General features: G+C 40.5%; 1 protein-coding gene across 2 annotated transcripts in view; it reads right to left on the bottom strand.

Annotated features, from left to right (window-relative positions):
• The window catches only part of Top2 (topoisomerase 2), a 151,045-nt gene that overhangs the window by 88,727 nt on the left and 48,472 nt on the right, over window positions 1-13,846 (bottom strand). For both annotated transcript variants that reach the window (XM_071658510.1, XM_071658511.1), the window contains exons 12-13: window positions 8,660-8,769; window positions 1,008-1,238 (exon numbers count right to left, since the gene is read on the bottom strand). In XM_071658510.1, the coding sequence (XP_071514611.1) occupies window positions 1,008-1,238; window positions 8,660-8,769 (341 nt within the window). The remainder of the gene's footprint in view (window positions 1-1,007; window positions 1,239-8,659; window positions 8,770-13,846) is intronic.

The following is a 13,846-nucleotide window of genomic DNA, read 5'->3' as shown; positions in this document are numbered from 1 at the left end:
GTCAGTGTGGTAGAAAGTGCAACAAAACTTTAGTGAGGGTTGGTGGGTGGAGTAAGCATGTGTCCTAGGTGGACCGCACCATGTTCCTGCCAGCAGGTCAGTCATGCAGTAACCACCATAGTGTGCAGTTCCATGCTACTTGTACAATTTGAGTATTCCTGTTTATTAAATTTTCCTGCAACCTACTGTGTTTGTTTTTGTTTGTTACCAATTCAAACATCCAACATCACCTACCCACGAACAAACAGTTAAAAGGAAGAGAGCCTCTGACCTTAGAAATGAAGCAAGAAATCCTACAATGCATTGATGCTTCTGAGGGACCACCAGTGAGTAAAAAGTGCCAAAACTTCTGTGAGGGTTGGAGGGTGGAGTTAGTGTGGATCGCAGATGGAGCACAGCACATTCCCATCAGTAGGTCAATCTTGCAGTTACTATCATTGTGTACAGATCTGTGCTACTTGTGCAGTTTGAATATACCTGCTATATGATTTCTCTGCAACCCCTGTGCTTGTGTTTCTTATTATGGCATCCAAACATCCAACTACATCATCTCCTACCCCAGAACCTGCTATTAAATAGTACAGAACCTCTCCGACCTTAGAAATAAAGCCAAAAATCTTACAACATGCTGATGCTGGTGAAGGAGCATCAGCACAGTAAAAAAAGCACCAAAACTTCAGTAAGGACTGGCAGGTGGACTTAGCATGGGTCCTAGGTGGAGCAAGCCACATTCCCACCAACATGTCAGTCTTGCAGTTACCACCATTGGGTGCAGATCTGAGCTACATGTGCTATTTGGATATACCTGCTAATATGAACTTCCTGCAACCTTATGTTTGTGTTTGTTAAAATGGCATCCAAACATCCAGCTATATCTTCACCCACCCCGGTGCCAGCAATCAAATGGAAGAAAACCTCTGACATTAGAAATGAGGCTAAATACATATACTTAATGCACTGCCTAAAATCCATACACTTAAATACTTCAAACAACAATCTACACGTACCTTTCTCTGACCTGGCTTCAAGCCATCCACTAACGATGGAATTGATCGCTCATTGTCCAGATTTGAAAACAAAACCAATTCTTTATTGACAAAATCAGTGTATGTAATAGCTCGAGTGTTTTTTTCATACAGATAGATCTCTGGAAGACCAAGTTCTCTTCGACGCTTGCACTCCTCCATCCATCCTGTCAGCCATTCTTTGCGCTGCTCTACTGCTTTTTTACTGAATGCCTGGAAAGAAAGAAAAAAAAATTACTCCAAATTCTAACACTTCTGATTTACACATCTTTACCCTTGCTTCTTTTTAATGCAAGTGCAACTCTGGCTATTCCTTTTTAATTTCTACAAACTATTGAGGCCAAGAAATAAAGTACACAGTATAGAAACACCAGATAAAGAAAGGCATATTGGCCTCTGATGAGGCTATCTACTAAATAAAATTCTAACTATATTTCTAAATCAGATATATATGATATTAAGATAAAACTGGAAAAACATTCCCAACAGTAAAAGCAGCCAAAAGGATTAAAAAGCAGGCATGTATTTTTCATAGAAGAAAATCAATATTTACATTTTTTTTTTTTTAAATCTGAATGCCATATCCCATGTCAGCAAGGTAACACCATGAACATCTACTCAAATCCATTCTCTAGCAGTCATCTGCAATGCACCGAAAACCGCAGCTCCTATCCACGTCAAACCCAGTACATCATATCATAGTTCTAAGTCACTTTATGCCATGCACACCTTTCACCCTTTTGTATGTTCAGGCCCCGATCACTAAACATCTTTTCCATGCCATCTTTCCATCTCCATTTGGTCTGCCCTTTCTTGTTGTTCCCTCCACTTTTGATACATATCTCCTCTTTGTCAACCTTACCTCACTCATTCTCTCCATATGTAGAAACATTTCCGAACACCCTCTTCAGCTCTCTCAACCACACTCTTTATTGCCACACCTCTCTCTTATTCTTTCCTTTCTGATTTAATAAAAACACCTTACACCACATTTTGTCCACAAACATTTCATTTCCAACACATCCACCCTCCTCTGTAGTATATCTATTGCCCATGCCTTGCATCTATACAATAATGCTGGAACAACTATATCTTCAAACGTTTACATTTTTTGCCCTCCCAGATAATGATCTTTCCACACATACATCACTGTTCCTAGAACCTTCACCCCCTCACCGTTCCTGTGCCTCACTTCCATTTCCATGGTTCCATTCACCACCATGTCCACTCTCAGGTATCTAAAACACTTCACTTCCTCCAAGGTTTCTCCATTCAAACTCACACCCAAGTTAACCTGTCCCTCAACCCTACTAAGCATTTACTCTCAACTTCCTTCTTTCCCACACCATTCTAAACTCAGTCACAAGTGTCTGCAGTCTCATACTGGAATATGCCACAAGTGTTGTATTATCAAACAACTGACTCACTCTCCAGGCCCTACCATCCCCATCCCCACAGACTACATACGCACCCCTCTCCAAGACTCTCGCATTTACCTCTGTCACCTCCCTATCCATAAACTAATCAAATAACCATGGTGAAATTACACACCCCTGATGAAGACCAAATTTCAGATGGAACCATTCACTCTCCTCTCTTCCAACTCATACACATGCCATACACCCTTAATAAAAACTTCACCTTGCTTCAAGCAGTTTCCTCCAAAACTATATTTTTAAGGACTTTCACAAGGTATCTCTATCAACTCAATCATATGCTTTCTCCAGATCTATAAATGCTTAACAGATATCCATCTGTTTCTCCAAGTATTTCTCACACATATTCTTCAATGAAAAAACATGATCCACACATCCTCAACCTTTTCTGGAACCACAATGTTCCTCCTTAATCTAATGTTCTGTACTTGCCTTCACTCTATCAATCACTACACACCAATACCAGTGACACTCTTGAACCACATCTTTATTGCCCTTGCCTTTATATAATAGAAATATACATGCATTTGACCAATCCTCAGGCATCTCACCAAGATAAGTAAATACACTGAAAATTCTAACTCGCCAATCAACAACACAGTCACCCCCTTTCTTGATAAATTCAATGGCAATATCATCCCCTCTAGCCATCTTGCCACATTTCATCCTTCATAAGGCTTTCCCCACCAAACCAATCTCCATGACTCTCACTTCACATACCATCCCAACCCAAACACACTACATCTGCCACCCTATCATCAAACACATTCAATCGTCCTTCAAAATACTCACTCCATCATTACTTTTTTTTAATGTTGAAGGCTCCAGTCATGGCCTATAGTCCACATCAAGGATGGGCCTTAATTGAAATAGCGAGAATTAAGAAGTGGATAAATAAAAGATAAGGGGGAAGTATTTACAATTTTTGAGGACATGAAAGACATGCCTTTTGAATGGTGCCAAGTTATAGGCATTGGAAAAGACGCAAGAAGGTAGAATTCCAAAGCTTCACCATGAAGGGAAAGAAGCAGGTATCAAAACGGACTACATTTGAGTTGCCGATGGCCACACAATAATCATATGATGCAGCAGCTTGCCGAGTATTGCGTGGTCTAGCAAGTGGTGGGGGTGCACAAGCAGTCAGCTCTCGGGAGCGAAAACCAAAGTAATGACTACAGAAGAGGGAAAGTGAACCAACACTGTGGTGCAGGGCAAGGAGGTCAAGTTTGGAAGTATGCCTGGGATTGCTTTTGACTCAAATCTGTCAACTAAGGATACAGAGCAAGAACCATCCCAAATGTGAGAGCAGTACTCCATACAAGGACGAATCAATCCCTTGCATAAACAAAGGAACTGTTCAGAAGAGAAGTTTCGACATCTAAATAGGACACCCAGTTTCTCAGAGGCAGACATTCCTGTAATGTGGAGTTCCCAAGAAAGAGTGGAAATCACAGTAATATCAAGTATGTTCAGTGAATCAAGAGGTGGAATTACAGAACCTTCAAAGAAGAGGAGAGAGTTATGAAGAGTTTTCAATGGAGATGGGTAGAAACTGGGTCTTGGAGGCATTAACCTTAACAAGATTTTGTTTACCCCACTGAGATATCCTGCCCAAGTCTGAGCTTACTGAAGCTGTGTCAAGAAGAGATGCAGATCGAGTGAGAGAAGAGGGAGCAGAACTGAAAGATGTGGATGAATGCAGTGTTGAGTCACCAGTGTATGAGTGCACTGGATCACTTGTGAAGAAGAAATCCTTGAAAAAAAAAAAAAAGAGAAAAAATGTTGGGGACAGGATAGAACCCTGTTGATGGAGAAAAGGGGGAAGGCTGATCCATCAACAACTACAGAGGTAGACTGGCTGGAGAGGAAGCTAGATATGAGGAAGCAAAGTGAGGAAGAGAAGCCAAAAGAGTGGAGCTTAGAGATGAGACCCTGATGCCACTGCCTGTCAAATGCCTTGTATATGTCAAGGGTGACTACACAACTACCCAAAATCTTTTGAGGATGATGATCAGAAATAAGTATGATAGGAAAGAATATCACCAGCGAATCTCACCTCATGGAAGCCACACTGGTGATCAACGAGAAGACTGATTTTTGTGGTGTTTAAGGAGATATGGGAGTTGAGGAGGAATTCAAAGACCTTGGAAATGGTAGATGTTAAAGCAATAGGATGACAGTTAGAGGGGTCAGAACGACCACCCTTCTTAGGGATGGGATGTATCAATGCATGTTTCCAAGAAGGAAAAGTTTTGGTTTTTAAGCAGAAATGGAACAGACAAGCAAACACAGGTGCCAGTTCAGAAGTACACTCTTTCAGTCCATGGGGATAGATGTCATCAGGACCATAAGCTTTGCTTGAGACCAAAGAAAGAAGCACTTTTCTGAGTCTGAAAAGAGATTATGGGTAGAGGCATGGGATTACTAAGAGGAGCATCAGGGGGTGAAGGAATGATAGAATCATCTAAGGTGGAGTTAAGTGGAGAAACGGGAACCAAAGAGCACTGTTTGTCAACAGGAGAGACAGCTATAGTACCATCAAAATGGAAAAGTGAAAGAAATGCAGAGAGAGTTGTTAGAGATGCCCTTAGCTAAAGACCAGAGAGACCTATCAGTGGACGATGAGGAGAGGATATCAAACTTCCTTTGAATAAAGGAACACTTTGCCTCATGAATAAATAGTTTGCAGTGATTATAGGCAGTGATAAAAGCTGAATGGGAGCCAGAAGAGGGAGAGTTTTTCCAAGCCTAATATGCCTGACCCCTTTTATGAATGGCCTCAGAACAGGAATGGTTGAACCATGGATTGGATGAAGAAGTCATCTTGGAAGAAGATGGGACCTGTCATCACTTCCCCTTTGCCCCCTTTATCAATGTTCATATCTGTTCTTGTTTTTTGCATATCATCAACCTCCTTCCAAAACATTTTATCCTCCCTGCAGTTTACTGATACTTGCTCACCCTCTCATTTGAGCTCTTTTTCAACCACTGCACTTTCCTCTTGACCTACTGTCACTTTCTCTAATACATCTCCTTATCACTTGCACGTCTTTCCTGTAAGTGCCACCCACAGGCCTCCCTTTTCTCTTGCACCAGCCAACTTTACTTCATCCCACCATTCACTACCCATTCTAACCTGCCCACCTTTCCACATGTCACATGCATCTATTACACATGCCAGGACTGCTTCCTTAAATATCTCCCATTCCCTACCCAGTCCCCTTACTTCATTTAATATGTAATCTAATAATGCCTGCTGACCATCTTTCCAACTTACATACATATACTCATGTATGTCCCTCTTTTTAAAATAGGTATTCCCACACACCAGTCCTTTTTCAGCACACACCTCCACAAGCCTTTCATCTTTTCCATTCATAATACTGAAAACCCTATTCCCCCACTAATTACAGCCTCACCTTCGCATTCAAATCACCCATCGCTAATACTCAGTCTCTTACATCAACACTGCTGACACACTCACCCACCTGCTCCCGAAACACTTGTCTCTCATAATCTTTCTACTCATGATCAAGTGCATAAGCACTAGTAATCACCCATCTCTTGCCATCCAATTTCATTCTTACCCACATCCATCTAAAATTCACTTCCTTCACCACTTCACACACTACCACAACTGCTTCAGGAGCGCTGCTCATTCTTTACCTCTTGTCCTATCACCCCCCTTTACCACTGAGCTTAGTTTCACTCAGAGCCAGAACATCCAAGTTATTTTTCTCAAACATACTACCTATCTCTCTCTTTTCACCTTGGTTACATCCACACACATTTAGACACCCAAACCTGAGCCTTCAAGGTGGATGAGCACTCCCTACCTGGCTCCTTCTTCTGTTCCATCTTTCAGAAACTGAAATACAAGATGGTTTCCAGCTGCATGAGAAATACTTAAAGAAAAAACAATTTCTCTACAGCATTCATTGATAAGGAAAAATTAAGTGACAGGGTTGACAGAGATGCCTTTTGGAAGGTACTAAGAACATATGGAGTAAATGGAAAGACACTGCAGGCAGTGACAAGTTTTTACTAGGAAACAGAGGCATTTGTGCGAGTGGAAATGAGGAAAAGGCGAGTCATTTTCAGTGAAGATGGATTTGCATCCATTGATTTGAGAAGTCAGTGTGGTTCTTTAAACCTTTTACCAAGCATTCTCATTTCAAAGTCATTCCCTAGGATATCCAATTTTTCAATGAAAAGACAAGCAACTGAATGTGATTATTTTTCTTAAACTTCTAACTTTATGTGACTAAATGGGTGGTACTATAGATCACTTGCATTTGCAGTTAGGCAAGTTATCAATACTCTTTCAGTTCAAAACATTCAAACTTTACTCACTGAATCATAAGTCAAATCTTATCTTTTACATATTTCTCAAAACATTTGTCTTCAGTGTATGAACTAATAATCAATTACAAATTCAGAAAAATACAGGAAAAAACCTTCACTAGCTCCCAGAATCTCAATCACTCTTCTGTTCAAAACATTTATCATACATTTGGTATTAATTTACTTATTTTGCTTTGTCGCTGTCTCCCGCGTTAGCGAGGTAGTGCAAGGAAACAGATGAAAGAATGGCCCAACCCACCCACATACACATGTATATACATACACGTCCACACATGCAAATATAAATACCTATACATCTCAACGTATACATATATATACACACACAGACATATACATATATACACATGTACATAATTTATACTGTCTGCCTTTATTCATTCCCATTGCCACCTCGCCACACATGAAATAACAATCCCCTCCCCCTCATGTATGCAAGGTAGCGCTAGGAAAAGACAACTTAGGCCACATTCGTTCACACTCAGTCTCTCGCTGTCATGTAATAATGCACCGTATCCACAGCTCCCTTTCCACATCCAGGCACCACACAACTTTCTATGGTTTACCCCAGATGCTTCACATGCCCAGGTTCAATCCACTGACAGCACGTCGACCCCGGTATACCACATCATTCCAATTCACTCTATTCCTTGCAAGCCTTTCACCCTCCTGCATGTTCAGGCCCCAATCACTCAAAATCTTTTTCACTCCATCCTTCCACCTCCAATTTGGTCTCCCACTTCTCCTCGTTCCCTCCACCTCTGACACATATATCCTCTTGGTCAATCTTTCTTCCCTCATTCTCTCAATGTGACCAAACCATTTCAAAACACCCTCTTCTGCTCTCTCAACCACACTCTTTTTATTACCACACATCTCTCTTACCCTTTTATTACTTACTCGATCAAACCACTTCACACCACACATTGTCCTCAAACATCTCATTTCCAGCACATCCACCCTCCTCTGCACAACTCTATCTATAGCCCACACCTCGCAACCATATAACATTTGGTAAATATGATTAATTATCTTTCCCTTTTGATCCAAACCCTCTCTCGTTTATAGGTTCTCACCTAAAGAATGAACTAATACTATACACATATTCAGAAAACATACTCTTCTATTCAAAGCGTTCATCTTGTACTGTATTTTCTATCTATTTTTCTATACATTTCTTTTCAGTAGTTTCTTAACTAATGCAAGAACTAATAATCATCTATGTATTCACCAAGAGTATAGAGAAAACCTTACCTTTACTATCCTGGAGTCCTGGAGATATGTGGGTGCTACAGGTAAGCAATTAGCTGTCTATTATTTTCTGTATGTACTGTATATTATTTTCATTAAATAATGATTTGTCTCATTTGTACATTATTTATATTGTTTTCAAGAATTTTTGGCTTACAGTACCTAACTTCCTATTCACAAAGAAACCAATGTGTCGATACAGCAAGATTTGATTCAGCGATTTACCATGAACATTCTAGGTACCTATCATGCGCTATATCATGACCAAAATGAAATCATTTAATGAAGTGTCCCAGTCAGATAAAGAAACAGGGCTGGAAGGGAAGCCAGTGGAAAAGACCATCCCTTGTTGAGAAGGAAGACCTTTGTCTGATAGGCACTGCTCTATCCTGATGCAGGTAGATGATAGTACATTACAAGAAAATATGTCTAAATTATGATTAAAAGCTGGCATGCTAACTATAAAGGCTTACTCAACATCCAAGAGACAAAAAGAAAACATTGTAAAATAAATATCAAAAGATGCATAAAAATTTACAAATACTCTAGATACATTTCAACAATAAAAGAAACATTTAGTCTCACCATTTGAATAGAATGGTCATCTTGTGTGCCACTGTAATTAAAGCGGATTCGATGACGAACCATGTCAGAAAAGTACTCTTTTGCCTCCTTTGAGGTTGACGTACCCAAACCTGTATATTAAAAAGAAAAAGAAATAAAGATTCAAGAACCCAAACAATTAAGGCAATGCATAAAACATTTGTATTTCTATATTTATTCCATATCCCATCCCCTTTACACACAAGAGAGGGGAGAAACAGGAAGTGGTGATGGGGAGAAATATAATGTTGACAAAGAGATGGAATGGGTATTCTGAGAGAATGATGAAAGAGGGAGATGATCAGGAGAAAAAGCTGTATATTCTAGATATCTTGACTTTGAAATAAGAATGTCCTGTAAAATGTCATGGAGTAGCTCGAGAAGGTAAAAGTCTAGCATGTGATGAAGCCTAGCAAAGAAGGAGAAAACGGATCTGCAATCAAAGCTTTCACGAAAAGAGGTAACAAAGGTTCGTGACTGATCTGTTTGCCTATTCCTTGTTTGTATGGTCTCAGCTTGAGGATTGGCAGAATACATGTATGATCCCCTAATTTACAGGCAATGGTTTGAATTCTTCCCATACGGATGGTGGAGGGATTGAAACCTTCAAATTCTCCACTCACAATTATTCAAAACAAATCATCTCCCACCCTAAACAAATTCCTGACTGCTATGACCACTCTCCAAATATTCTGAATTTGTTTTTCACCTCATCTCTAGTCCATCCCAATGTACATACACAATTTCACCCCAAATTGGTTAATCTGATCAAACTCTCATAAATGTATCTGTTCTTATGGCACCTGCCCCTCCAGCAGAACTTTCTAAGTGTCAATAATGGCATCTCAAAAGCTGACTGGAATAACTTACATAACTTCTGACATTCCTTGGGTAAATAATTGTCTCGTATGTGGTGATGCTTCTCTCTCCACCAAATGCACAGAAGAGGTTATTCTTACAGGAATGGAAACATTTATCCCCTCTTCTTCCAAGACAACCTCTTCATCCAATCCATGGTTAAATTGTTTCTGTTCTGAGGCTATTCAGACAAGGGATCAAACATATCAGGATGGAAAAACTCTCATTCCTCTGGCTACCAATCAGCTTTTATCAATGCCCGTAATCAATACAAGCACTTTATTCGTGAAGCAAAGTGTTCCTCTATTCAAAGGATGTGCGATAACCTCTCCTTATCATCCACTGATCAAGCTTTCTGGTCTTTAGCTAAGGAAATCTCTAACAACTTCTGCTGCTCTTACTTCACTTTCTCATTCTGGTGGTACTTTAGCTGTCTCTCCCGTTGACAAAGCAACTCTCTTTGGTTCCTGGTTCTCCTCTAACTCCACCTCAGAAGGCTCTAACATTCCTTCACTCCCTAATGCTCACTTTCTCACTCTGGTGGTACTTTAGCTGTCTCTCCCATTGACAAAGCAACTCTCTTTGGTTCCTGTTTCTCCTCTAACTCCACCTTACATGACTCTAACATTCCTTCACTCCCTAATGCTCCTCTTACTAATCCCATGCCCCTTTCCATAAGCTCTTTTCAAACTGTCTGAAAAGAGCTTCTCTCCTGGACACAAGCAAAGCTTATGGTTCTGATGACATCCATCCCCATGCACTGAGAGTGAACCTCTGTGGCACACTCTTTCAGTGACCATGTGGCATCAGGGTTTCATCTCTAAGTTCCCCTCTTTTGGCTTCCCTCCCTTACTTTGATCCTTCACATCTAGCATCCTCTCTGGCCAACCTATCTCTGTGCTTATTGATGGATCAGCCTCCCCCTTTTCTCCATCAACAGCAGTGTCCCTTAAGGTTCTGTCCTGTCTCCTACACTTTTTTTTCTTTTTTCAATGATTTCCTCCCCTCCACAAATAATTCAGTTTAACAATTTTTGCTCCTGGGAAGTAACTGTTATTTCTTAATTGCTTATGCATTAAAATCAATGAAAAAGACTAAAATTCCCTTCAAACTTTGCTTTTGTGACCAGGACAGAGATATTTTGAAATTTACCCATTTCCAATCGGACGAGTGAATGTGCACATCTTCATTCACACAAAGTTAGAAACACAATATATATGAATCTAAATCAAAAAAGATTAGAAGCGAGTAATTTTCTAAGATTTACAATTGGACTGTAATTCACTTTCACGAATCAGAACCCAAATATAATCTCCCATCATGTTCTATGTTCTTTGGTAAAAGAGTTCAAAGCCCAGTATATTCACCCTGCACCTCCAAATATGCTCCATCATCTCGAATTTACCAAGATGAGCATCAAGGATATGGACTTTCAAGGACACCCTGCAGTCCATTTTGCCATAGATTTTCACCCTAGTCTCAACTAGCTCCACATGGTTTTTGGTCTTGGGATTGTCCAGGAAGCCCCAAACCACTGCAGCAAAGCTTATGGTCCTAATGACATGCATCCATACTGAGAAAGAGTGCCTCTGAACTTGTACCTGTGCTTGCTCATCAGTTCCATTTCTCCTTTCCTAATGAGGTTCTTGGGGGAATTCCTTGCACTCAAGAATCTTTTTCATCTGTGGTTCGATGAAGTCACCTTCTTTGACCTTTGCCTCAGACAGCTTCGGGAAGAAGTTTTGAAGGCACTTGAAGGCTGCAGACTCCTTATCTAGAGCATGACAAACTGTTTAAGGCCTAATCTTATGTGCAGTTGTGGCATCAACACCTTCTAGGGGTCCACCAGTGGCTCCCATTTGACATTGTTCGTGACTACAGAGAATTTGGTCCACTGTGGCCAGTCCCACCTGTGGCAGTGCACCACAGTGTCCCTGCCGTCCCAAAGGAGAAGATAGCAAGGAAACTTTGAAGTGCACCGAGTAAGCTAGTGGAAGAGACAGGTACTTGTTCCCATTATGGAACAGCACAGCTTTGAGGCTCTTAGACAAGCTGTCATCAAAGAGGTGCCACTCATTCAGATTACAGACAATTCTGATTGCCTCAAACAGACTGGTTACATTGTGGCAGAAGCAGAGCCCATCTTGATGGGCGAAGGAGCTAAAAAACCCAGGTGACACTTCCTATGATCTGCAATTTCTACACTTCATCCAACAAGTTCCACTGCTTAAGCCTCGACGTTAAAAGCTCAGCACAGGACTTTGAAAGACCAAGATATTTGATCAAGTCATTGAGGTCTTTTAGATAGGCATAGTATGGGTTTCTCTCCTCAGTTGCAACTCTGAAATTGTAATCTGGATCTACAATGTCTTTCTCCCCTCTGACTACTGTTTATATTACTGGAAACTTCTAGAAAGTTCTATATCAGCTACTTAGCAATGAATCCATCTGGAATGCTCCAAGAAATAGGTAAATTTCAAAACATCACTGTCCTAATCACAAAAGCAAAGTTTCAATGGAATAACAGCCATTTTCTGTACTTTTTAGTAACAATCAGCAAGAAAATACCAATTATTACCCAGAAACAAAAAGAAAATGTAAAAATTGCTCCTTCGCTCATTCCATCTGCATCCCTTCTTGACACAGCTTCCTCATATGTCAGTGGGGTAGACTAAATCTTGTTTAGTTTAATGCCTCCAAGACTCAATTTCTACCCACTCTCTATCGAACACTCCTCACAACTCTCATCTCTCCCACAGTTCTGTGATTCTACCTCTTGAATCTATTAACATACTTGATATTACTGTAACACCCACTCTTTCTTGGAAGCACCACATTACAGGAATAGCAAAGTCTGCCTCTAAGAAACTGGATGTTGTGTTTAGAAGCTGTAACATCACTTCTGAACAGCAGCTCCATTTATACAAAGGATTGGTCCATCCTTGTGTGGAGTACTGCTCTCTCATCTGGGGTGGTCCTAGCTCTGTATCCTTATTTGACAGACTTGCGTGGAAAGCAGTCCGACTTATAAATTGTCCCAGGCTAACTTTCAAACATGACCCTCTTGCCCTATGTTGTGATACTGGTTCACTTTCCCTCCTCTATAGGTATCACTTTGGTTTTTGCTCCCAAGAGCTGGCAGCTTGCATGCCCACACCACAAGCTAAACGACACAATACTCAGCAAGCTGCTGCATCACATGATTACTGTGTGGCCATCGGCAACTCAAGGGTGGGCCATTTTGATAACTGCTTCTTTCCCTACACACTGAAGCTTTGGAACTCTCTACCTTCTCATGTCATTCCCAATAACTATGACCAGGCACATTCTAAAAGACAGGTTTTTCACTTTTTCCAAAGTTTGTAAATTTCTCCCATCTTTTCTTTCTCCATTTCGTAACTATCTAAATTAAAGCACAGCCTTGATGTGGACTTTTGTGCTTGACTGGAGCCTTAAAAAAAATCTATTGATTACACCAGGTAAAATGCATGAAGAGTGGTGACACAGAAGGTGGTGGCATAAAGGCAACACATGATTGGCAAGGAGAGATAGTATATGTAAGGACTTCATGTCTGCTTTGAAGAATTTGTGACACATACCTCTCACAAGAATAAAATGACTGGTATTCATGGATCTGAGGAAAGCATACAATAACACTATAGTAAAGGCTATATATCCTTAACATGTACCAGACACATGGATAGATAATGAGGAAGATTCAAACCCAGTCAAACTGCATGGCAGACACATGCAGACATGAGCATGGGCACAGGCTTTACCTAGCCTCTCAGGTCACTTGATGTCACCGGGGAACTCATACACCAATGGACAGTCTGAGACTGAAAGCTTTTGCTGCCTCTTGGTCCAGTGGATAGCATACCAACCTGCCACATACTTTGGACTGTGTTCAAAGTCTCCTAACCCATAGGTATATCATTATCAAGGAATACATGTGTCCAGTTCATGTGAAAGGTATGAAGATATTACTGTAGCTTTGGAGGTTTGATCTGATGCTATGTATGACATATGCTGACTTGGGCTTCCCCTAATCTCTCAGGTATTGGGTTGTGATGGGGTATTTCAAGGACCATTGATTGGTCTGCGATAGAAAGCTTTCATAACCTTGTGCACAACCTCTCAGTTCTGTAACACACAAACTTAACTAATCCCTAATGTGTAATGTGAAACATGAACTTCATCAACTTATGCATTCCTTACTTTATTTACCATATGCATATCTTACTTCTCTTTGGGCACTAACATAATTTTCAAATCAAACATAAGTCCCCATTCATTATTTATTTATTCATT

Source organism: Panulirus ornatus, chromosome 66, assembly GCF_036320965.1.
Source record: "Panulirus ornatus isolate Po-2019 chromosome 66, ASM3632096v1, whole genome shotgun sequence".
NCBI classification, from domain to species: domain Eukaryota; kingdom Metazoa; phylum Arthropoda; class Malacostraca; order Decapoda; family Palinuridae; genus Panulirus; species Panulirus ornatus.
This window is presented reverse-complemented; position numbering and strand designations above follow the sequence as displayed.